At 45.1% G+C, this 25,990-nt stretch overlaps 2 protein-coding genes across 2 annotated transcripts; both read right to left on the reverse strand.

The window, feature by feature from the left end:
* Window positions 1-1,168: 1,168 nt before the first annotated feature.
* Window positions 1,169-14,546, reverse strand: ATF3 (activating transcription factor 3). Its single transcript, XM_068132099.2, has 4 exons — window positions 14,444-14,546; window positions 6,509-6,864; window positions 4,499-4,606; window positions 1,169-3,162 (listed from the first exon to the last, which is right to left on the reverse strand). The coding sequence occupies exons 1-4, from the start codon at window positions 14,451-14,453 to the stop codon at window positions 2,974-2,976; spliced, it is 663 nt and encodes a 220-aa protein (XP_067988200.1). The 5' UTR covers window positions 14,454-14,546; the 3' UTR covers window positions 1,169-2,973.
* Window positions 14,547-17,977: 3,431 nt separating this feature from the next.
* On the reverse strand, window positions 17,978-25,163 carry ATG101 (autophagy related 101). The gene is made up of 2 exons (XM_068132101.2): window positions 24,353-25,163; window positions 17,978-18,655 (listed from the first exon to the last, which is right to left on the reverse strand). The coding sequence occupies exons 1-2, from the start codon at window positions 24,767-24,769 to the stop codon at window positions 18,413-18,415; spliced, it is 660 nt and encodes a 219-aa protein (XP_067988202.2). The 5' UTR covers window positions 24,770-25,163; the 3' UTR covers window positions 17,978-18,412.
* Between the last annotated feature and the right edge of the window lie 827 nt (window positions 25,164-25,990).

Genomic DNA, 25,990 nt, shown 5'->3' on the forward strand with positions numbered 1-25,990 from the left:
GCAGGAGGAGTGACCGGTAAGCAACGAGCCGCCAATCAGGGCTCGAGGGGAGTGGCTTACCACTGCGGCAGAGGCGGGGTTTGGAATATTCGAGTGAGACTCTGGGGCGGGGCCATATAATAATAATAATAATAATAATAATTCATTTATTTTGTATAGCGCTTTTCCAGAAGCTCAAAGGCGCTTTGACAGAGTGGCAAACATAATGCATAACAATACATGAAAACAACAATTGCAAAAAGACAAGAATCAATAGGGAAATATTTAAAGCAAAAGGAGGGAGAAGGAGAAGACATAGTCAGGGGTTAAATGCTGTGGGTTGAATGTTGAATGCAGTGTTGAACAGGTGGGTCTTTAGTGATGTTTTGAATGTGGTGAGTGAGGAGGAGTCTCTGATGGTGTGAGGTAGTGAGTTCCAGAGGGTGGGAGCAGCGATGGAGAAGGCCCTGTCCCCCCAGGATCTGAATTTGGTCCGGATGGAGGGGGTCAGGAGGTTGGTACTAGCAGAGCGGAGGTTGCGGGTGGGAGTGTGTCTGGAGAGGAGGTCAGCCAGGTAGGATGGGGCCAGGTTATGGAGGGCTTTGTATGTCAAGAGGAGGATTTTGTACTGGATTCTCTGGGGGATGGGGAGCCAGTGAAGCTTGTAAAGGACGGGGGTGATGTGGTCACGGGTCCGGGAATGGGTGAGTAGACGGGCAGCGGAGTTCTGAATGTATTTTCATATCAATGTATATTGATATGGGATTTGCATCCATCCATATCCGCTTGTAAATATTCCCCTATTTCCTCAATACTTCCCAACTATTCCCAATCCCCCATTCCCTAGTCCCAAACCCTGCTCCGAGCCCCCCCACCTCAGATGAGTTCCGGATGAGATTAGTTCTGAGAGAGATGAGTTCCGAGTCAGATGAGTTGCGCAGCCCAAGAGTTGAGTGGAGAGTTCAGAGATCCGAGACGGCAGAACGTACGAGATCAAGAGAATGAACGGCACGAGAAGGCAGAACGAATTGAATTGCCTCGTTGTACACGAACTTTGCCCTGTTCCCCGCGCAGTATTAATCGCGCGCTGTAAAGAACGACCCGCACCGGGCCACAGACGCGCGATTTTCCTCCTGCCTGCCTTCGCCTGGATACGTGCCGTGACCGCCAGAGGGCTACACCACGAGTGAGCTGTTCCCGGAGCGACCGAAGCAGGCGCGCGAACTTCTCTTCCACCATCTCCCCGTGTATGTGAGTGGGCCCATTGTCTGGGAAATTAGTAAGACTGACTAAGCTCTGCTCTGTGTCCCTTTCCTTCTACAAATCCTTGTATGGTGTAAATAAATTCTGTTCTTCCTTCTGATTTGCCTGTCCTGTCTCTTCTATCATTGGCTTCACATGCTACGAGTAAAACCGCTCTAATCGGGTTCCAATAGAAAAGTAACAGCACGAGTCATGTGATACGCATTCCGCTCGGGCGTACTTGATTAAGCGTGGCCCGTGCGAGGCTCGATCCCCGCTTCCGTTGCGGCGTGAGTACCAAAGGTACGTGCAAATTTGTCCCGAAACCCTTTTCCACGTTTGCCCGGAAGTGGCGACTCGGTCTCGCGGACCCGAAGACCCAGGGGGGAAAAAGGGGGCTTAATCTCCCCTTTGTAACGGGAACGAGCTTCGGGGGATCCGCAACAATATATTGTTGCGGATATGGGATTTGCATCCATCCATATCCGCTTGTAAATATTCCCCTATTTCCTCAATACTTCCCAACTATTCCCAATCCCCCATTCCCTAGTCCCATTTTCTGTAAACAACACTCTGTAGACCCGACCTCCCCCTATTTCCCCCATTAAATGTCGTGCCCAGGTTCACCGCATCTCATGTAAGACAACTATAGGACATCTTGCTAGTTATTCTTAGTCTATGTCAGTTAAGGACTCGTTTCCATTAATTCTGACCCTTCGTTGCACCAGAATGTGATTGTATGGCACCGTTAGGAAGTTTAGGACCTCCCAATACCTCCCCGCAGCTCTTCCTCACGGTTCAGCAACAACAACAACAACAACAGCAACGGCGTGCACAGGGAGTGCGCGTCCTCACTCCGGCTTGGTTGGTAGGGGGTGTTGGGAGGGCATGAGGCCTTCCCAGCGAGCCGCCATCGAACATGTGCTCGACGGGGTTACCAAATAGGGGCTCCCTGTCAGCTCCTCGTCAAGGGCGGAGCCCGGTAACCCCCGCACCCAATGGGAGCGGCGGACCGGTCCCATCTGGGGCGGAGCCAACCAGCCGAGGGCGTGTCACTCCCCGCTGAGCATGCGCAGGAAGAGGGAGGTGACGTCAGATGCGCGCTGAGCATGGAGCAAGAGAGACGTCCCTTCCGAGCGCAGTGAGACCTCCCTGCATCTCTTGGACCGTGCTTGATCCTGTCCCCGAGCCAAGGTTCACCTTGTGCTATCGACTACCTGTCCCTTCCTGCCATCAATCCCTGTGTAAGTCAGCCTTGTCCCGTTTGTCTGTGGTCTGTCTGGGATAAAATAAGATTGTATTTAAGTGCCTATCTCTTCTGTGTCTTTACCTCACTACCTTGTAATCTACCCCTTTTCTCCACCACTGTAATTATATCCTCCTCCGGAGGTCTTGAGAACTGTACCCCTTGCGTCGTTTCATCTATCCCAGTCGTTGTGTCCTTTCCATCATTGATTTAGCATAGCGCGATTTGGTCAACGTCTGGGTGGAATCGGGGTCTAGTCGGGGAATAACTGTTAGGTCGCGGTAATACACCACCGCTCGGTCGAAATAACATCTAACCGCGATCCGTAACAATATTATATACATAGACCAAGAAGTGTAAGAATGAGGGTGTGAGTGGCAACAGGTTATATATATTATATACATAGACCAAGAAGTGTAAGAATGAGGGTGTGAGTGGCAACAGGTTCTATATATATATATACATATGCCAAGATGTGCATGAATGAGGGTGTAGACCCTTTTCGGTCAGGGCCTGTCCGTGAGCTGTTGAAGGAAGAGGTTTCGCTCATCTTCGGGTGTCTGGCCCTGCTGAGCACGCACGATGCACGTTGGCCGATGAAGATTGAGCATGTACACCAATTGCTGTCGCTCGTTCTTCAGCTGTTCAATTTGCGCCTTCAGATCACCGTTTATCTTCTCCAGCCTTTCGGATTCCTGGAGAGAAAGAGCACCATCTTGTAATGACTGCTGCAAGTCAGAAGAGGAGCTTTGACTCTGACATCAGGTGGGTGGTCAACTGGTATTACAGCCAACGCCAGCGATAACTTGCATCTCCGTCATACCCCATTCACATTGTTTTAGAGCCAGGCTTTGGGATTTCAATGGTATTCAGTATTTACTAATGTGCCACAGGATTGATTTATTTTATCACAGGGGTGTTGTATCACAGGGTTTATCTGATTTTGCTCTGGTACCAGCGCACAGTGGCCTACCCTTTTCAGAAGACACGGTGGGATTTTTAACGTCCACAAGTAGAACGGCCAGCATTACGTCCCATCCAATAGGATAGCTTGCTCCTGTGACGCAATGCCCGATGATCTTCAATGAGATTCATCCTTGATGGTTGTTGAACCCAGGCTAGACAGGTAAAAGGTGAGCACTGGATATCCCAGCTCTCTCGATAATCCGTGACATCCAGCAGGAGGCATTATACCTTTTGCTATTACATTTCCACCAAACTTTGACTTACTGCAACAAACTTTGACTAACTTTTTTAATTTTTTTTTCCTTTTTATAAAATTTTTTACAATTTTTTTACATTTTGATTAACCTTTTTACATTTCTTTTTTTTGACATTTTAAAAAAATTTCATTTTGATTAAATTTTACATTTCTTTTTTTGCCTTTTTTTTCATTTTTGACATTTTGGTTAAACTTTTTACATTTCTTTTTTTGACATTTTTTTTTTTTTACATTTTTACATTTCCACCAAACTTTGATTGGGGGGGGGGGGGTGTGTGTTTCTTAAAGGGTGGAGTTTCCCTCCCAAATAAAACGAAGCTAACACCTACATCAAGAACAGGTGGGATTTGAAAAAAACTCGGTATCCATTTGCCGTCCGTTATTGTTGTTGTACAAACGTTTCCATTGGTTCATGGCCAATTTTACACCTGTCACAGCCCAGCACAACGTCACGTGCAGTAATTGAAATTCTTTATTTTACTGGGAGCGATCCAAATCCTTTTCATCTCGGTTGACACTCAAGTCACCGACGAGTTAAAAATGGTATCGGTCTCTAAAGCCTTTCGAAATCCCCCAGAAACTGACACCGAATCGCAGTTACACTATAAATACCATGCATTGCGCAGGAGAACAGCATTCTTGATGCTCGTCATGTTGATGCAGTTCGAATGATACACGAGCCGAAGGGGACGATCATGATACGTGTGCTTTTACAGTGTGGAAAAGGTTAAGAACGGAAGACCGCATGGCCTATAAATGCCCGGCATGATGCAACCCATGGCATCAAGCTTGAAGGTAACAGGTCTTACCTGCTGTAACGTTTCCGTGTGTTCTTTCTTCTTGTTACGACATCTCGCTGCAGCAACCTTATTCCTCTGGCGTCTGCGTTTCTTCCTCTCTTCCTCCGCTGGCGTGAGCTGGAACCACACACACAACACACGTGTTTCCCAAACCCCTTTGAACACATGTTAATGCTATCTCAGGTCAAGCCCTTTAAACATCAACCACCCATGGAACTACCACATGCTACAGCATGATGAACAACCAAGACTATGACTGCAGCCCCAATTATTCCCACCTTTTGTGGGATCGACTGGGAACATTTATGTCCCAAGTCGTTTTTATGACTGAAGGTGGTTTGGTCAGGGGGCCAGTGATGACTCAAATACTCTTTGCGAAAGACATCCTAGGATATTCAAACGTCCAGCAATTAATGTCAGCAGGTGGGAATGACTAGGTAAAAACTACACCTGTAAAGGCCAATCACCCATCTCTATTATAGACTGCAGGTGTAGAAAACGATTCCTTATATCTTTTAAAGGCTAAACCTATGAATGTGTTGTCAAATGTAAAAGTGTAAAAATAAAGCTTCCTGGTCAGTAATATAGTTAATTTGGTGATCCTGCTTCCCACCTTTCTCCTCGAGGTGGTTGAAAACTGGGCCTTCTGCACCAATGGTATTTCAAGACAGGATGTGAATTCCCAAGGACACCCTCCCAAAGTCCAGACTCATGTCTCACCAGTGTTAATTCCTCCTTTCATCCTTGTGTATTCCCACCCATCCCCTTCTTCCATACCTTTATAATTTATGAACCTGTTGCGCTGTCATATAGCTCCTCCATGTGTCTGAATAACTACTCCGTTGACATATTTAGACACGTGGGGCTGCCGCCGCAATTTTTCCTTGGCTAGAGGGCACAATCCTGGACGGGTCGCCACTTCGACAGAGCAGGATACTCGAAAGGCTCATTCATCCCAGTAAGCCGGTACTCGTTTTTCCGACCTAGAGAACGACAGGCTGAGTCAAGGCACTTGGTGGTATGTCAACGGCACGGCAGGAGCTCAAACTCTGGACCCTAGGGTCAGTTGGAGCTAACGCAGCAGGTGAGGTGAAAAGGTAGGACCTCCATAACATCCTTTATCGGATAAGTGTTTCTGGGTTTTCTGTACAATTATTAATCTTACACTTAAACAAGGAAGTAACTAAATTTTAAATATCTAATCTGACATGTTTTCTGGAAGTTCAGGACGTATGGCACCTCACATGAGTTATTGACCAGGAAGGGTCCTGCAAAAGCAAAGTTTTCAACAGTACACACACACTGGAACTATTCCTATTTTGTATGATGCATTACCCCTACAGAGTGAAGGTTGAAACTATTGCAGAATTTAGATGCCCGTACTTCAGGCAGGTCATCCAGCTTCACGTCTCACCCAGGCAGTGTGCATCTGCGTGCACCGCAAAGTTTTCCTAATCTTTGAACAGCACCAGGATCGAAGTGTTTGGAAACTAACGTACACAGTCGGGCAGTGAGCGGGTTTGCCAGCTTCAGTATCACTGATCTAATCTTGGAATTCCTTTCTCCTGGAACAGCGCATCTCATCTATCTGTGGTGGTGATGGTGGTTCTTACCCCTCTGGACAGAGCGAAGCAAGCTCCTGACAAGGGTTACGCTGGGTGGTTTGCCATTGCCTCCTCAGGAGTAAGTCAGGACAGAAATTTGGATTTTGTCCAGTGCGCCAGCACAAGTGGCGGACTCGTTCCAAAAGATATTATGGGATCTTTAACAAATAGCTAATGCTAGCAGACTGTACACCCAGCTTAATGTCCATACGAGGGATAGCACACTTCGTGATGCAACACCCTGTCTGTGAAACACCAATTCAGCAGTTTTATATTCGGGACAGGAATCAAGCCCAGGACAGACCGATCAAGTAAGTGTTCTACCTGTGCGCCATCTTGTTAACCTTGTTTTTATAGCATCCTATAATAAGGCGTAAGGTGCAGGTAGATGGAAGCACCCTTTTGAGGAGCCTACCAAAGGCCGAGGCATGTCCAACAGTCGCTGCTTGTGCGGCGGTTCATGGTCGTCCACAGTGGCTGCGAGCCCATGTGCCAAGCGCTTGCTCTGGATGGCGAAGCGAAGTTCCTCCTTAACAAGCGGAGTCAGACTACAGCATGCAAACTCGTCTGGTATTATCGGAGATGGACACGGGACCGAGGCCCCCGCGCTCAGCTCGGGACCCGAGGCGAGAGTCGCGGAGGGTCCTGGAACGCACGAGTACTGCGGCATGGTGGACGTGGTACAGATGGCTCGTTGTGCTCTGGGTTCTACGCCGAAACCCACTTGCTCCACTTGGCCGAAGACGAATGCTGTCGGGTTACTTGGGATTTCTGCCAAGGAAAGAAGGGCCGATGAGACAAGTTAAAGGTGAAGTCATAAATACAATAGTTCTAAAGATTTACGTCAAATCTCTCATTTCCTCATAAAACTTCCTCGGTGTTTAATTACGTAAATTAAAATATTAACAAATTTTCACATCAGGGCTCTAACTAGGGTTATGTTCCTGCCAACCTATGAAATTTGCACTTTGAGAACTTCATTTCATTAAGACTAATGTGAAAAATAGGTTCAGTTGCAGACACATAACCATCACCAAAAACCAAGCTAAAAATGTTGCTTATTCACAATTAGCTTAACTATACATAATAATATTAGTAGATACTGTTTATACAAATAATGCAATATATGCAAATGACTTCAAGATTTGGACTTTTAAAATAGGTGATTTTAAGGGTGGCAGGATGACAGTGGTACACACACTCACCTCTAAGGTTTGAATCCTGATCCAGCTACAAGCTTTCATGCTGGTGTTTCATAGGCAAAGTGATTCATCAATGTGTGTGCCGTCCCTCGGATGGACGTTAAACTGAGCATTCCACCTGCCGGTATTAGTTGCTGGATATTAAAGATCCAATGGCGTCCTTCATAAGGTTTTGCCCTAACTACTATGTCGAATGTCAGACCTGGCCAACCGGTTCCTGAAAGACTTTGGCCAAAAACTTCCTCCAGCCAACCACACAAAAGCGTGGGAATAAATGTGGCTGTTAAAGAAGATAGGACATTTTAACCAAAGAACCGCATAAAGTCTTCTATTACTCCATGGCAAATCGTGTGAATTATTGTGCAGCCAGGAAAAGTTATAAAAATGTGCTGTCTTCCAATGTCCCAATAATAAACAATTCAGATCCTCATTGTGGTATGTACATATATACAATGAACGTAGAGCAGCAACGAAGGCTGGAAAGGGTGGAAATGCGAATGGTTCGGTGGATGTGCGGAGTATCGTTGAGAGAGAGGAAGACAAATGATGAACTGTGAAAGATGATGGGAATAGAGCCTGTGATGGATGCTGTGAAGTGGAACAGGTTGAGATGGTTTGGTCATGTGTGTGAGGAAGGATGAAAGTGACTGGTTGAGAAGAGTGATGGAAATGAATGTAGAAGGAAGTAGAGGACGGGGAAGACCGAGAAAGACTTGGCTAAAGATGGTGGAAGAAGAAATGCGGGCAAGGGGGTTAACAAGGAGAGATGCCAACAGAGGTTAACCCCCGCTCTAGCAGGGAAAATGGCCTTAAAATGCCTGTTGTATTGTGGTTTATACATTACAGTAGATCTACACGAGAACATAAATTACAGTAGATCCAAGGTAGGCCTTGGAGCACACCTCAGAGCTAGCTCAAAACGCGACTCAGGCTGCACAGGTACAATATAGCCGTGGTCTGAGATGAGCTGCAAGGCCCGAGAAGAATGTTCCACATGTCATCAAATGCTGTGGCTGCGGATGCTTTGCAGGCTCTGTGCATTCTTCACTTGTTATGCTTAAATCAGAACGTTTTTCCAACTTAATTATTGAATAAAAGATGGTACACAGTGCCGCCATGGTACTCGTATATTTCTAAACTGTATATTTAATTAGAAATGACAACGAATGATCTATATTAATGTAGATCTGCACGCAAACTCTGTCTCTCACACTTCATCCCTTCAGAAACGGACAACGTGAATCATAAGTAGATATACAACCAAAGTTTTGTATACATATTTCTGAGATTACATCACAAATTAAACTAGAACGGCACTTCGTAGAGTGCATACCTCCGCCAGGCCGAACAGCTTATGCTTAGTATCTCACCGATAGCCCAGATCTGGATTCGGACCTCAACCAAAATCTAATCAGCTTGTTCTTGTCACCTTGCTAACTCGTCCACCAAGTTTCGTCATAACTCGACCACAACTTTTTTAAAATCATGTTATATAAATCGTTTTTGCCCCATCACTCAATGGCGAAGAATCACTTTAAAATTAAATAATTCTCGTGTCTGAATCCATATTCAGATCTTCACCAAAATCGAATGAGTTCGTCCTGGTCACACACCCAACCAGTCCACCATGTTTCATCCAAATCCGTCCACAACTTTGAGATATCCTGCTAAATATAGTTTTTGGCCTCTCCCAATGGTGAAGAATCCCCCCCAAAAAAAAAATTATAGTAGCCGGATCCGAATCCGGATCTTCACCAAAATCCAATCATTTAGTCCTCGTCACATACACTACCTCTCCGCCAAATTTCGTTTGAAGCTGTCCACAACTTTTTGAGATACCTTGTTCAGAGTCAGACAGACAGGGGTGAAAACATAACTTCCATCCCCCTTCGGTGGCGGAAGTAACAAGAGCGAGAAATGCTTTGCAATAAATGTCCCAATGAATGTTCCAAGCAAAAAGGCCATATCTCCGTGAAACTCAACCTTGTTCTGCAACTTCTTATAATAAAGGCATGTACCAAGTGTCAGTTGAATATGTTGAAGGGTTTAGAAAAAAAGTGCAGAAAACTAAAGGTGGGACTGAGACGGAGAGCAAACCTATAGTCCCCTCTGGGTAGGAGACGACTAATCACAAGTGTTCTTCTGTAAGCTCATGGATAACGGCAACAATACCAGTGTATTCAAACAAAAGGCTCCGATAGCACAAGGGCCATTCCTATGTAGGTTATAGACAACTGATATCACAATTAAAATTCACGTTTCTATTGAAGGGCTTCTATAAAGTACAGTGCAATATCGAGGCTCATGGAAGAGCGTGGAACAATGGAAAAAAAAGACTCAAAACTGGAAGTTTGTTGGAGAAACTTCCAATAGATTATCCAAGGAATAATCAGCAAGTCCAGAGAAGGGAAAATAATAAACTAAACCCAAAAGATAAAGATTGTACCAATGAAATGTTACAATGTTTGATTAACTACTTTGTTATAACTAGAGCTGAATAGTCTAAGTTTTGTATCCCACTGATCGGCTGGATCTGGATCCAGACCTGAACTAAAATCGAATCAATTTGTCCTCGTCACACACCCAACCTGTAGATCCACCAAATTTCGTACAAATTCATCCATAACTTTTGGAAACATGATATATACAGTATATCGTTTTTTGTTTTTTTTTTCTCAATGGTGAAGAATCATTTTGAGAATTAAAAAAAATTCTAGTATCTAGATCCGGATCTTCAAAATCGAATCAATTCATCCTGGCCACACACCCCACCTGTCCACCAAATTTCCTCCAAATCCACCCACAACTCATTGAAATATCGTGCTATATATATATAGTTTTTGGTCACATCTCAATGGTGAAGAATCATTTTGAGAATAAAAATTCTCGTATCTAGATCCGGATCTTCAAAATCGAATAAATTCGTCCTTGCCACACACCCCACCTGTCCACCAAATTTACTCCAAATCCACCCACAACTCATTGAAATATCGTGCTATATATATATATATATATATATATAGTTTTTGGTCACATCTCTCAATGGTGAAGAATCATTTTGAGAATAAAAATTCTCGTATCTAGATCCGGATCTTCAAAATCGAATAAATTCGTCCTTGCCACGCACCCCACCTGTCCACCAAATCCATCCATTACTTATTGAAATATCGTGCTATATATAGTTTTTGGTCACATCTCTCAATGGTGAAGAATCATTTTGAGAATAAAAATTCTCGTATCTAGATCCGGATCTTCAAAATCGAATAAATTCGTCCTTGCCACGCACCCCACCTGTCCACCAAATTTACTCCAAATCCACCCACAACTCATTGAAATATCGTGCTATATATATATAGTTTTTGGTCACATCTCTCAATGGTGAAGAATCATTTTGAGAATAAAAATTCTCGTATCTAGATCCGGATCTAGATACACCCCACCTGTCCACCAAATTTCGGCCGAATCCGTCCATACATTTTTGAGATATCGTGCTCACAGACGGACGTGAAAACAACCACCATCGGTAGCGTAGGTAAATAAATCATCGGCTTAAACGTGCACGATTCTTGTCAGCGCGAGACGTGAGTGATATTCAGCTACAGACTTTGTGATCATTTCCGTGTGTATACGTTTACGTCTGTACATCTTTCAATTGACGCAACTGCTTTTTGTGCGAAAGACAGACGAAGAGCACACACACCGAGGTTATTACTCCTACAACTACGACAACAACTACAGCCCCAATTATTCCCACCTTATTGGGTCGGCCAAAGAAAATTATTTGCCCCCAAACCTCTCGAGAACCGGTTGGCCAGACCTGACATTCGACTGGAGGTGAGTTGGAAACGAATTTGTTCGGGTTCCTGGGAGTAACTTGCCTAGTCTTCATGAAAGACGCGGTGGGATATTTCACGTCTTCCAGCAGACCACCCGGCTTAATGTCAATCGGACGGACGGGCAGTTTGCCAAGCAACGATCCCACATATTATAGTCGGTTCAGGAATCGAACCCGGACGAGACAGTTCAAAGATCGGTGTGCTGACATTTTCTTACAAGTTCTCGAATGAATACACGATCTGACTATACCTCCACCAGCCTCACAAGTTTGTGTTTTGTATCCCACTGATAGGCCGGATCGGGATTCGGAGCTGAAACAAAATCTAATCGGCTTGTTCTTGTCACCTAACAAACGCATTCACCTTGTTTCGTCATAACTCGTCCATAACTTTTTTTTTTTTTTTAAATATCATGTTATACATCGGTTTTATCCCTCATCACTCAATGGTGAAGGATCACTTTAAAAGATTCTCGTATCCGCATCTGGATCTTCACCAAAATCGAATCAATTCGTCCATGTCACACATCATAATTGTCCATAAAGTTTCGTCCGGATCCGTCCAAACGTTTTTTTTAGATATCCTGCTATACATCGTTCCCCCCCCCCCCCCCCCCCCATCTCTCGATGGTGAAGAATCACTTAAAGTTCTCTGATCCAGATCGTCACCAAAATCGAATCAATTTGTCCTTGTCACGTACCCTACCTGTCCACAAAGTTTCGTCCGGATCCGTCCAAAAGTTGATATCCTGCTGTATATCTTTCCCCCCCATCTCTCAATGTTGAACAATCACTAAAAAATTATCTGATCTGGATCTTCACTAATGTCTCATTTTGTCTGTCGCTTACCCAACCTCTCCACCAAATTACGTCAAAATCCGTCCACAACTTTTTGAGACATCCTGTTCACAAACAGAGACAGACATACAGGGGTGAAAACAACCTGTGCTCACCTTGAGTGACGGCGGTAATTACACGGTAACGTGCATTAAATATGCACCGCTTCGCTCGCGGGGAAACGAATTGTGACGTCATGAAGGTTCTTACAGCGTTATTTTTGAGAGAGGGGATGATGCACATGTATAAAACTCAAATTACAAAATACGTATGCAAGTTCGTTTTTTAAAGTGAAGGAATTGAAAGAAAGAACGAGTAATTGACGATTTCTTTCCAAGTTTAAAACGATATTCCAAAAATATCACGAATTATACGATTCCCAAATAAAATAGTTTTGTTAAACAATATTAAACACGAAAAGCAATTTAAAATGTATAAACTACATACATGGTGACGGGGGTTTTTATAAAACCGGGTTGAAAAGGTTCGATGTCGAGTGGTGGTCTAACGTCATATTGGGTTATCCTTATCCCTCGATCAGACGTTACCGATATTTGGTTCGGATTTTTGTTTTTCGTTTTTTAAAATTCGTTCTGTTTTTCCATCCAATCCGAATCCGCTTCGTACATGTACGCAAAGATTACGTACGTACATGGCAACAACGACGACGGACAACCTCGTGTACAAACGGTTACACGCAATGGGCTTCCCTGTAAGAGGGACAACCCGCGACTCCGTCATCTGACGTCATTAACTCTCGCTACATCTGACATTTGGAATGAGGGTAACATAACGAAATTAAAAAATAATAAAACTTTTCGATCGGTTTATTTTACACAAATATTCTATATACTATAAAACGATCCACGTCGCCCTTAAACACCAAATTAGGCTTTTTAAACCGAGTAATCACCCCTATTGTTAAACCTCAATCGTCTCGACGTTGTGAATTATCCGAACAATGTTTCAAAATTAAACGGCGAGTTTTACTAGTTTTAGGACAGAGTTAAATTTCGTTGTGTCGATATGTCTGCCGAGTAATCAACGGATTGAATCCTAAATAGTTGGCCGATCAGTTGAATGACGTCAAAAATAACAATGACGTATGCAATTAAAGGTGACGTCGACAGGTATGGGGAAAACCGTGAGATTTTATGACGAAATATAATATATAAAACCTGTCATATAAAATACATATATGGGACGGTACATTTCTCGTACAATTCATACGATGTATATAACACAATGTTTCTTTTCTGTAAAGTCTGCCTTCGGTGTCTTTTCAGACAATGTACACCTGTCTACCTTGGAAATACGAATCCAGAATCGAATCGACGGGATTCATATGACGCAAACATGTCCTTTTGTTATACATTTTCATGATTCTTATTATACATCGGTATAATTGTAAATTAATAGGAATGGAAGTTATCTGTGACGTCATTGATACAATAAACTTGTACTGAGATGATGTAAAATGACGTAATATTTTCTCCAAGTACTGCTAAACGGAAGGGTTTTGAAAGTGACAAAAAGACGATTTGTGTTCAAGTTTATAATTAAATTGAAATAAATAATAATTTTTAAGGTTGCAGAAAATGTTTTGCTAGTTTACCGCCGTTGATGCAGCGTCTTTTACACCACCTTATTTAACGCTACATTAGTTCTTCGTGCCTGTTTGTGTCCTTTATAACGTCCTTAAAACAGCAAGTTTCCTTTTTGGAATGAGATTTTTATTCAAAATTTAACATTCAAGTGAAATAAAGTTGTTCTGGTCCTGGCTGTCTGCACGTAAATAATACAACCACAAGTTTACATAATAAAATAACTTCACTTGTCATAAGTGAACCACGTCACAAAACAGTGGCAATCAGAAATCAATTCTGTTAATTAAAAAGTTATGATCAAATAATGTTCACACAACACTACAACCAAAGAACGACCAGTTTTACCACGTCCACCATTTTGTTTTGACCATATGCACCAGGCATCCCACATCAATGTGACGTCATCAAGGCGACTTCCAGATGAAACTTCAGTACCGATCGGATGTACGTGAGAAAGCGTTCAGGGCTCACTTAGTTTACTGTAATCAACCAATTCCACAGGTGAGGTCATGAAGGTTATACACCGGGTCGGAACGCCCACGAAGCAGACAGACAAGCAGACAGACAAGCAGATAGACAGACAAGCAGAAACATCTCGAGCTGTGCAATTTCAGACACAAGATTGGAGAATTCAAAGAAAAGAAAAAGAGGATCAGACATATAAGCAGAGACGACGTGAGACCGGACAGACACCGTTATGCACAGAGAAAGACAATGCCGTTCATTCATTCATCCTGTAACAAAAAGTTCGGAGACAAAAGGGCAACAACATATCTTAGGCAGGTGGTAAACAATGGTAGGTAAATACCAAAGGCAATATATCGCCCCCCACCCCCTCACCGGCTTCCCCATCCATTCCTGGGTCTTACCCCCATCCATTTGTGGGTGTTAACCCCGTACACCCCTCCCCGCGTCGCCCGGCGATACCTGCCGTAGTGTACACGAGACACTGCTCCCTACCATATGTCACCTGCTGCAGAGCTTCTTAATGCTCCCGCGCCTTGCATCACTGGCTTTATAAGTGGCCGAAAAACCGACTCCGCCCACCCCTCGCACAGGCCGCGCCCCTTCCCCACAGCCAGAGCTGACGTCATTCTATTTATAGTCGCGCGGCCTCTGCCTTTAGCAATGACGCAATGCACTCTCTCTCTCGACCGGACAACCGGCCATTGGCTCACCATAGCCCGTCCCGTCGGACAAGACGACACACTTGTTGTCCCCTCGTATTCGACAGCCGGTAATAAAGGTGAAAGGTTAATTTATATTCTGTGTACCGAGTGTCCTTTAACCTTCCCGTTCTCGTCATCTCATAAGTCCCTCTTTCTCTTTTGCGGTCTTCGATCTTCCACAACACGTTGACTCCGTTATAATTATAATGTCGGTCGAAGGAGACGACCGGGGACTTCCCACTTGGTGGATGGAATACAGTATACACGGTCCCCGGGCCCGGCAAATCGTCATCCCTGAAAAGGAATCTTCCTGAACGCCATTAGAGGGCGCACTCAGCAACCCTAGGATCCCGGTGAGACTCACATGAGACAATGAAGATATTTCAACCGAAAATCAAAATACACTCGACGTCGGTCGCCACAATAATTAGGGTTTCCTTAGAACATTCGGCGACAAACTGAGGCGGTGTATAGGCAGAGCAAGGAACGAAATACCCCATAATGCGTATATTTCTACAATATATATATATATTAAACCAAGAATCGAATTAATAAACTGTTTTAGACTTTAAAACGGAAACCATAAAAAGTAAAATTTCTTTCACGACTGCTTTGCATGAAAAACAAGCGCGATGGAGAAGAAGAAGATAACGAACAAGAGGCAGAGGAAAACCTTTCAGTGACCAAGTAACTTTTTGCCAAACAGACGAACAATGAAGATAAAGCGGACGAAACAGATATTTAAATAAAATACCGAAGTATCGTATTAAATAGAGTATCACAGTACTGTAGGAGCTTCAAAAGAAGCGAAAAAATTGAGAGGTGAAGATAGTGTATTTTCTGTGACGTCACTTTTGATGTTTCAGGGAGTTGGAGAAAGGAAAATACTTCGTAAAGCTTTTGCCAAGCGTTATATGGAGTTTATATGACGTCACTTAATTAATAAGCCTTTCTGATTCGCGTTATATTATGACGTCACTTTCGACGTGACGGAGCTCTTCGCTACGTCACGTCGGTCGGTGCGCATGCGTGTTATGCGCAAGTTTTCGAGAGATCCTTGAGGACGCAGTTTAGTTTAAGCGAGGTCGCAAGATAACCCCCAAGACCTTTTGACCTGTATGTTCTGGGTTACAGGTTAAACTTGTAACGTCCACCTTGGCCTGGTCCCGCGACCGAGTCGTGACGCGAAAGTCGTATAATTAATGTGCAGAAATAAATAGAATAGCGCTCATTTCAAAAAGTAAAAATACATCTCGGCTATTTTTTGGCGGGTACGCAATTTGCTGGCGAGGAGCCGAAAGGCGCGCCGACCGTCCTCGCGGTCTCCATGACAGGCCCTTCATACGTCACGACGTCACGTGACCTGGCGATCGCCGGTGCCGGATCTTAACACCTCAACCAATTGTTATTTCACGACTTGCGCTGGGTTGCAGTGTGCACGGTTTACGATGACGTCACTAACTCTCGCTAGACCGGCCCGGCTTTCCAGGAACAGCTGAATGATCACCTGAACATCGTGACATCATCGTCATCATCCAGGGTTCCCGGAATCCACAGATCTACCTGGAAGGTGCTTGCCACGGCCGCTCGTTAATCACTCGGGTGTTGTCTTTAATGAGAGATCCCGAAACAACAATTGGAGATCAAGTGTTGTTTGCGACTTTTTCCTACCTGTTCGGATTTGACTGCAAACCTCCGTCATGGTGATGCATGGCGAGGCTTCGAATCGCTGAACGGGTTTGGCTTTTGGAGATGTCAGAAACCACCTGCCCATTGTGCAGTCGTGGAGCCGCGACCTTCGGTGTCTTACAACGTTTGGTGTACAAAAATCTTCCGTCTAACTCCATTTAGCCACATGAGGGTCAAAGGTCAATCTTTCGATGACCTCCAGATCGTGCGACCAATGAGCAACATTGGCGTCGTGTGATTATTATGACGTCATCGCTCCACAACGAGACCGACAAAACATTTCAATATGGATGTAGAGACACGCACAGGGCTGATGTCACCTGCGATGAGTCACGAGCACGTATGAACACCTGTCATGGGACATACAAACAGAGGAGCTTCGCCAGAAGTCGTGAGGACAGCTTTGATGCTTCAGGTGGACATTTTTGTTCTCGTTTGATGGAGGCACTTGATGAAACTGAAGACACTAGCAGGTACGAGGTACACCTACCTGTACAAGCGTACGTCGAATTGAGGTCGCAAGGTGAAACACATCGACGGTCTTCATAAACAGTTAGCCTGGCAGTATTATACCGAGAGGTATGCACACTCGCCTCCGAGCTGTCTCACCTGGGTTCGAATCCCGACCCAGCTATAAACTACCGTCCTGGCCTTTGGCAGGCAGGGCGATTCATCAACGTGTCCGACGTTCCTCGGATGGACGTTAAAACGTGCACCCTGTCTGTCAGGATTTGATGGTGGCTGTCGAAGAGCCCACGGTGTTATCATTGGCACCTTGAGCAAATTACGACAGCGTAATTGATGCCTTGACTACAGGCCACAAGTGATCTGACATTATTGGAGGTACCTCGACACCAGGTGACACTGCTTGGTCTCTGGGTAGCAGCTTCTGCACTGTAATTGACTATCGGGGTGGTGGTGGTGGTGGTGGGTGGTTCGCAAGTTTCATTTGAATACAAAGGTCAACCGACACACAAACCATGAATTGAAGTGACATTTGGGAATTGCCATTCTTGTCTCACACAACGTAGCTTGAGGCGACAGTGCAGCACCTGGTGCTGCTCTGCATCATTATCTGGACAAGTGGCAACACCTCTTACACAAGATGCTCTCCCATCTATCAGGGAACGAATATAGAATTCGCCTAAGGTATCACGACACCGGGACGTACTCTCATCTCCAAGTACCATGGGATCCTCAACTTCCAGAATCTCGAGTGAGTTGAGAGGACGATCCTTTTAACTTCCCCTACAAAGGATGGCAGCACCTTGCCTGGGAATCACCAGGATGGCAGCTCACAGTCAGGCCAGAATCACAACCAGACTCGATGGCTCAAAGCGCTCTTAACCAAAATCCCCAAAACCATCAAAAGCACAAGTCCTCAGGTCTATTATCACCATGATTGGGTCACCTCCACATTTGGAGGAACCAGGTATCAAGTCACCCGAGCACGTGTCGGACCGTCCATTTTCTACTCGACCAATCGGCGTGGACATTCAAACCGGAGACCGCTCTCATTGGACAATTTTAAAAACAAACGTCACCTTCCTTTTCTCGTTTTAATAAATAATTCCATTATGTCCAAATCATATATTACTATCTTGACCAAATGTTTCCTCTCGCAACGCGTGCATTCACCATGGCAACCAATTAACGGTGGACAGTGAAACAAGAACAATCAAAATCAGAATAATGGATGATCTGGTAAAACCGGATCGCAAGACGAGTAGGTATGGAAGAAAAAGAGGAATGGGAATAAGAGCATCACTTATGTACAGGATAAATGAACCATAACAGTGAATAATACTGTGCTGTCTTACTGATCTCAACACGACAGGTGTGACCCTGATGACGACTGCAAAAGTCAGGTGAAATAGTTGACCAAAGTGCTGTACATAATGATTAATGCATTTTATCGTTCGCTCACGGAATTCCTAAAGTCCTCAAGATCTTGAGCATTTCCAGTGCGCTGCTCGAGGATCACAGCGCCAGCGTGTCCTTGATAAGCCGACGGACCGCCGTGCCGACCGAGCCGGCCGGCCCGTCGGGAACGGTGAAGGCGACGCGGTGCAGGTAGGGTTGCACGTCGGGGAAGCCCGTTTGGAAGACAGCCGGCAGCTCGGATTCCGTGGGCATTTTGGGCATGTACTCGTGCCTGTTGATTACCACGGCGATACTACGGATAACCTCAGCCAGTGTTTCGCCCACACGCTCGTGACAAACCTGTAAATAAATGCCAATAACCAGGTTGGGATGACAACTTGTCATATTCACATCATGCGTCATTATTGATACAAACACAAAACACACACAAAACAAAGCACAGCACAAAGCACAAAACAACGGGTATTGATTACACACAATTAAAATACATGGACAATTGAACAAAAGATCTTTATTGCACGTGGACAATCTAGCTGTTGTGGTAGAGAGTAGGTGGGAGATGCAGAAAGTACTGGGGGTGTAGAAGGAGGAATTTGGGAAGCATGGTATGAAGATGAGTATGGAGAAGACAGACGTGATACGAGTCGAGCAGCGGAGAAAAGAAATGAATATCGGGTTAGAGGTGAAAGATCAGATAAGGAAAGAGGTATGAGTATTTGGGGGGGGGGGGGGACAGTGACTGAGCATGGTAAGTCCGAGGCAGAGGTGCAGGAGAGGACTCGGGTAGGTGAAGAGGGCGAAGGGATTAATGGCATACAGAAAGATATTAGGGAAATTCTGATGTCGTGTGTAATGCCGGCCTACCTTTACAACCTGGAAATGGTGGCATTGACAAAGGGACAACAACACATGCTGCAGGTTTTTTGTATACAGAATCGAGGCTCGTGCAAGAGCTAACACATTGAACATCAAAACATGCACAGACACATAAAACATACAATGAAGGGAGCGGGAGACAAGAGGGGGGGGGGGGGGAAGGGAAGCACACAAGCACAACAACAAAAGAGAACAAGGAGGTCAGTAGATCTGTGGAAGAGGGAGGGCTGGGGGAGAAGAGAGGGGCACACGGTATAAAGCAAATGAACACGACTAGGAATTTCAAGAAAGAAGTTGGGGATTGAAAGAGGCGGATTTGGGGTGTTTTAACAGGGGTAGAAAAGATCAAGGTTTTGGATGGGGGAAGACAAGAGATGGTGGTGAACAGCTGTTTTAAAGACCTGGAGGGAGGAGAGTGATTGAAGAGAGGGTGGGAGTTTGTTCCAGAGGTGGGAGAAAGAGGAATGAAAGAGTGAAGGTGAGCAGAGAGTCTTTATTTTGGCAGTTTCACCAGAAGAGGGTTTCTGGCAGATCCTGTTTGTCCTGCAGGAATATTTGGGGGACAGAGCACAGACAGAGTTGGGGCAGCAAGGCCAGAGAGGAGTCGGTAGAAGACAGAAAGACCACCAACCTGCCTGCGGTGAGAGAAAGGCCCTCAGAATCAGCTTCATCGCGGAAGATTCCAATGATTCTGAATGCTTTAGTTTCAACCACGCGAAGCCAAGCTAGGTGTGAGGCAGGAGCACCAGCACAGAGGGGAGAGCAGTATTCCATTGAGCTGTGGCTGAAAGCTTTCTATGCGGTGAGGAGCTCAGAAAGGACTTCGCATGACAGAGGATGCCCAATCGGCGATTCGCTTTGGACGCCAGCTTGGAAATGTGGTTTTCCCAAGAAAGATCATGGCAGATAGTGAGACCTAAAATCTTGAGTGACAGAACTTCTTGAAGAGGATTGTTCAGAAAGTAGATGGGAGGGTTGTACAGTCTTTTCGGAGAGACATAGTGAGAGTGTGAGATTTGTCAGGATTGAAAGACATGTTCCACTTGTTTGACCAGTTTGTGATTTTGTCCAGGTCTGCAGAGTGAGGAGGCTGCAGACAGCTGATCTGAGGGTTGGGATATGTAGTGGCAGAGAGTGGAGTCATCAGCAAAGAGATAGAGAGGATTTTCCAGAGAGTCGGAGAGATCATTAATGAAGACCAGAAAAATCACAGGGCTCAGAACACTGCTTGAGGAACTCCAGCCTGAACAGGAAGGGGAGATGAGAGAATTCCATTCAGAGCCACATGTTGACTGCGACCGGTGAGGAAGTCCGCAAGCCATGCGTGGAGGTTTCCATGGATGCCGTAGGAGGAGAGTTTGGTGAGCAGAGCTGGGTGCCAGACCGCATCGAAAGCACGTGTTATGTCAAGGGAGACAGCTCTGATTTCCTGTTTGGCATTGAGGACCTCCATCCATTGTTGAGACAGCAGAAGCAGCATGTCCAGAGTAGAGTAACCTTGTCTGAATGCAAATTGATGATCAGAGATCAAGCCATTGGAGAAGAGGAAGGATTTGATGTCAGAAGCGATGATCGATTCCATGACCTTGCTGATTATTGGGAGCAGGCGGATTGTTCTTTAGTTGCAAGGATCTGTTTTAGCATCTTTTTTGTGTAAAGTGGTAATGTTGGTTGATTTCCAAGCAGATGGCAGATGACCTTGAGCAAAGGAGAGGGTGAAGAGAATAGACAGAGGGTGAGATAGAGCGGCAGAGCAGGAGGTTTGTGAGAACAACTGGGTCAGGAGGATTGTGAGAGTGAAGAGAGTGGCTAGCAGGAGAATGGATGAACTGAGGGAGGAGATTGGTGTGCAGATGAGCTTGACGGAGAGATTGGTGAAATTCCGGATGAGGTGGGCTGGACACGGTGCAGATGGGGGAAGAGAGAATGGACAAGCATTACGCCTTTTTTCCCCCGTCGGTGAAGCGATGTGAGTTGACAAAGTGGAAGACGCAAGGCGGCCATCTTGGATTTTGACGTGGCGACCCAATTTTCAATAGCGTTCTCCCTTATGCGTAGATACACCCACACACCAGATTAGAAGTTAGTAGTTCGTTTATTTTTCAAGATATTTCGCTCACAAGGTTCAGACATATATATGGTGGCGGCCATCTTTGATTTTGATGTGGCGACCCAATTTTCAATAGCGTTCTTCCTTATGCCTAGATACACCCACACACCAGATTAGAAGTTGGTACTTCGCTTATTTTTCAAGATATTCCGCTCAAAAGGTTCAGACATACATGGCGACGGCCATCTTGGATTTTGACGTGGCGACCCAATTTTCAATAGCGTTCTTCCTTATGTGTAGATATATCCACACACCACATTAGAAGTTAGTAGTTCGTTTATTTTTCAAGATATTTCGCTCACAAGGTTCAGCCATATATATGGTGGCGGCCATCTTTGATTTTGACGTGGCGACCCAATTTTCAATAGCGTTCTTCCTTATGCCTAGATACACCCACACACCAGATTAGAAGTTGGTACTTTGCTTATTTTTCAAGATATTCCATTCACAAGGTTCAGACATACATGGCGGCGGCCATCTTGGATTTTGACGTGGGTTGCACCCACACAAACCAAATTAGAATTCGGTCCTTCGCTTACGCATGCATGCACGTACGCACGCACGCACGCATGGACGGACGCACGGACGCACGGACGGACACACACACACACACACACACACGGACGGAGGGGAAAACCATAGTCCCCCTTTCGCTCCGCGGTGCGACGGGGGACAAAAAGAGAGCGGATAGGTTGAGGGAACAAGGTAGGAGGAAAAGAGGTAGACTGTGGTTGAGATGGGAGGATTGTGTGAAGAGGGATATCAGTAAGGTGGGCTGGTTAGAGAGTGGAGAAGGTTTGATGAGGACAGAGGAGTGGAGGAGTATCATGGTCAAGGTAGGGCAGGAGCTTGGTGCCATTGGACCTCCCCCCTTATAAAGGGAAAAGTAGGAGAAGAAGAATTGTGGAGTCTTAATTTGCCACAAAGTCATATAACAGACTCAAACACGATTCAGAAAGAAGTTCGAGACCAAATTATCTCCAGATAAATCTGCTATTTTTCGATTGATAAAGATGTTCAAGTCCCACGGGACAGTACAAAATCCTAATTACTCAAAGCCTGGTGGTTGCCAGACAGTACAAAATCTTATTTGCTCAAAGCCTGGTGGTTGCCAGACAGTACAAAATCTTATTTGCTCAAAGTCTGGTTGCCCAAGGTTGCCCGAGAAAAACATTGAAGTGGTCCACGATGCAGTTTTGAGGAACCCCAGGAAATTACTGCGTCGTGCATCTCAAGACTTGAACTTATCTTTATCAATTGCACAGAATTCTGAAGCAGGAACTAAAAATGTAGCCGTATCGCATACAAGTGAAGCAAAAACTTACATCCAATGATAAACAACTTCGTGTGATGGTGTGTTAAGGGTTTGAGGAAAAAATGCGTTGGGATCCTAATTTTCTGTGTAACGTGTGGTTTTCTGATGAGGCCCACTTCCTTTTAGGACTTAAGTGTTCATGTTAACTCTAAAAACAATGTGTGTTGGGGTTCTAGTTCTCCTGATGAAGTTCGTGAAAGGCCGTGGCACAGCCAGAAATGCACTGCACGAGTTGCCATAAGCAAACCTGGCATCATTGGGCTTTTCTAGTATCAAGATGAACAAGGGAAATCGGTAACAGTAACCACTGAACGTTATTTGAAAGTTATCCAGAAGTTCTGTGTTAGATTAGCGAGGAAGCGCCACATCGACAGGGCTGTGTAATGGTTTCAGAGAGATGGTGCCACACGTCACACTTCCAACGGATCGATACAGCGGCTACAACAGAAATTCAGTGATCAAATCGTCTCGAGAAGGACAGATGTTGAATGGACGCCCCATTCTCTGGATCTCAACCCACCCGCCTTCTATCTTTGGGGGTTACCTGAAGGATAGAGTGGACCAGGGGAGACCTCAGACTATTGACAACCTGAAAAATTCAATTGCCACCCACATCAAAGCTCTTCTGGTTCAGGAACGCAGCCGAGTTATCGAAAACGTCACCAGGAGGATCCATTTAAGCCTGCTGCAGCAGGGCAGCCATTTAGAACATGGTTTGTGAACTGCCTTTTGAAATTACACGTTTCACTTCTGAAATTACAATTTATTCTACATATTACAAAGATTATTATGTGTAAGTGTCATGTTGTTTCAATGGAACATTTAAAAAGTATAAAAGCAGCTTTGGTTAAGCCTGGTGTTGGCTTAACGGTGAGGTGGCTGGCTTAGGATCCTAGGGTCCTCAGCTCAAGCCCCTGTCGAGCCGTTGAATCAACACCGGGCGGGTCGGCAAAATGAGTACCAGCGAGCTGGTAAGAGGGCATTGCATCAGCGACACAGTCGCACCCCCAGACAATGATGCAACCAAGCAGCCAGGGGCTGCATACAAATAAATAGTACTTTGGGTTGCACTATTTACGAAACACACATACAAGAACAAGAGAACTACTATTATTAGCAGAATTACCCACAGCCAACCAGGCCTTAATCTAGAGTCAATGGAGCACTGCCCTGCCCTATGGGCTAAGCTCCAGCATCACATCTGTTTCTCCTGGAATCCATGAAATCTAAAATTCTCAAAATTATCGGAATCTTCCCCAATGGGAGGGACTGAAGGACAAGGTCTGTTGCTCTTGCATCACTGGTAAGTCGATGGCCACTTTGTTTTTAACCACCTGTCCTCTGGTCGTCTAGTTCCCTCCGTTCTGTGAGCCCTTCAAAACTTTCCAGCTCCTCCAGGGCACACGCATTATTCCAGAAGGCCGTTCTGAGGTCTTTCAATCCCACTCTTCCCTCCAGGGCTTCAAGAAAGCAATGCACTTCCTTTTCATGCACGTCAACACATCCCCACCCACGATGTTTTCTATCCCCATCTACCCTACCCATTTTATTAGTGTCCTTCCCTCCTCTCTTCCTGTTCGTTCAGTCCTTTGCCTGTGTCCAAGTGTTGTCCCACTGTCAGTACATTGCCTCTTCCCCCTCAGGGAGTAATACGTGGATGTCGAGCATGGGGCCCTGTTGTCCTTGTCCAGACGACATGATGTAACATGAGAGAAATCAAGACATTTCTGCACACCTGTCTATCCGGCTCAGAGGCCAGATGCAGCAAACGGACGTGCAACGTCCACACCTCCCAAGGTATACACTCGTCCGAGAAGAGCCAGCGGGAGCGCTTCCTCTGGTAAAACTCCAGCGATATCTGCCCACCACCGCCTGCCGCAGCCGCGCCGCGCATCGCTTCTCGAAACTCGGCCGCGGCTCGGCGCAGCGCCCGATCCAGCGGCTCCGAGTGCACCCGGACGTACGTCAGATCCATGGTGTCGCAGTCCACGTCCTGCACGCCCACCGTACCCACAGAGTACGTGCCCTCACGCTTGTAGTGAAACTTGCCCGTGATTCTGTGCAGCAAAGCAGAGTGAAACACCGCCAGCACGGCCTCCTCAAGCTGCCGAATCTCCAGCGAGACCTCGAACGATTGCGTGCGACAGTTCATGGCTGCGGATGCCCGTTTACACAGTCGATTTGAGTGCAGGCCCGAGACCGAGTCTGGGGACAGAATAGAATAGGAACTATGACTATGAGGCTTGTACTTGTAGAAAGTGAAGATATCTGGATTGTGAAACTCCACAATTGAACGAAGGAACAAACCGAAAAGGTTTCCCAAAAGCTTTATCCTTATTCCCCTTAATTAAATTAAAGCCCGCCAAGGCCGAAATAACAAGAAGCACCACATTTCTTTTGACCGATATTTTCCTCCTCTTCTTCTTCTTCTTTACTTTATTCGTCTTGACCAAAGTGTTACTGCGATAGTGCGATTAAAGACACATTTTTGTGTAGGACCGATAATAAATCACGTCTTCATAAATTAATAACGCGTCAAAAGAGGAAACTAAGCGATAAACTGTTTTTCCCACATTCAAATGCGAAAATATACCGCAACTACCGACACTGTCATGGTTAACATACATTGAACAATTACCGAGAGCCAACCAGTACTTAAGAGCAAGGCGTAAACAAAAACAAATAACTGCAATCTAAACTAGAATGGTACTCGGTAGAGCGCATACCTCCGCCAGGTGAACAGTTTACCTTTTGTATCCCACTGATAGGCCGAATCTCGATTTGGACCTGAAGTTGAACCAAAATCGAATCAGCTTGTTCTTGTCACCTAACATTAACAAACTCATCCACCAAGTTTATTCATAACTCATCCATAACTTCTTTTTAAATATCATGTTATATTTCGCCTTTCGTGGGATCTCTCAATGGTGAAGAATCACTTTAAAAATTAAATAATTATCGTATCCGAATCCATATTCAGATCTTCACCAAAATATAATCGAATCGTCCATGTCACACATCCAACCTCTCTACCAAGTTTCGTCCAAATCCGTCCATAACTTTTTGAGATATCGTGCTATGTATAGTTTTTGTCCCAATCTCCCAATGGTGAAGAATCACTTTAAAAAATTATAGAAGCCGGATCCGAATCCTGACCTTCACCAAAATCGAATCATTTCGTCCGTGTCACATACAATACCTCTCTACCAAGTTTCGTCCAAATCCGTCCATAACATTTTGAAATATCCTGCTATATGTCGTTTTTATCCCTATCACTCAATGGTGAAGAATCACTTTAAAAATTAAATAATTCTCATATCCGAATCCATATTCAGATCTTGACCAAAATCGGATCAAATCGTCCTTGTCAGAC

This window comes from Myxine glutinosa, chromosome 12 (assembly GCF_964187855.1).
Source record: "Myxine glutinosa chromosome 12, kmMyxGlut1.1, whole genome shotgun sequence".
NCBI classification, from domain to species: domain Eukaryota; kingdom Metazoa; phylum Chordata; class Myxini; order Myxiniformes; family Myxinidae; genus Myxine; species Myxine glutinosa.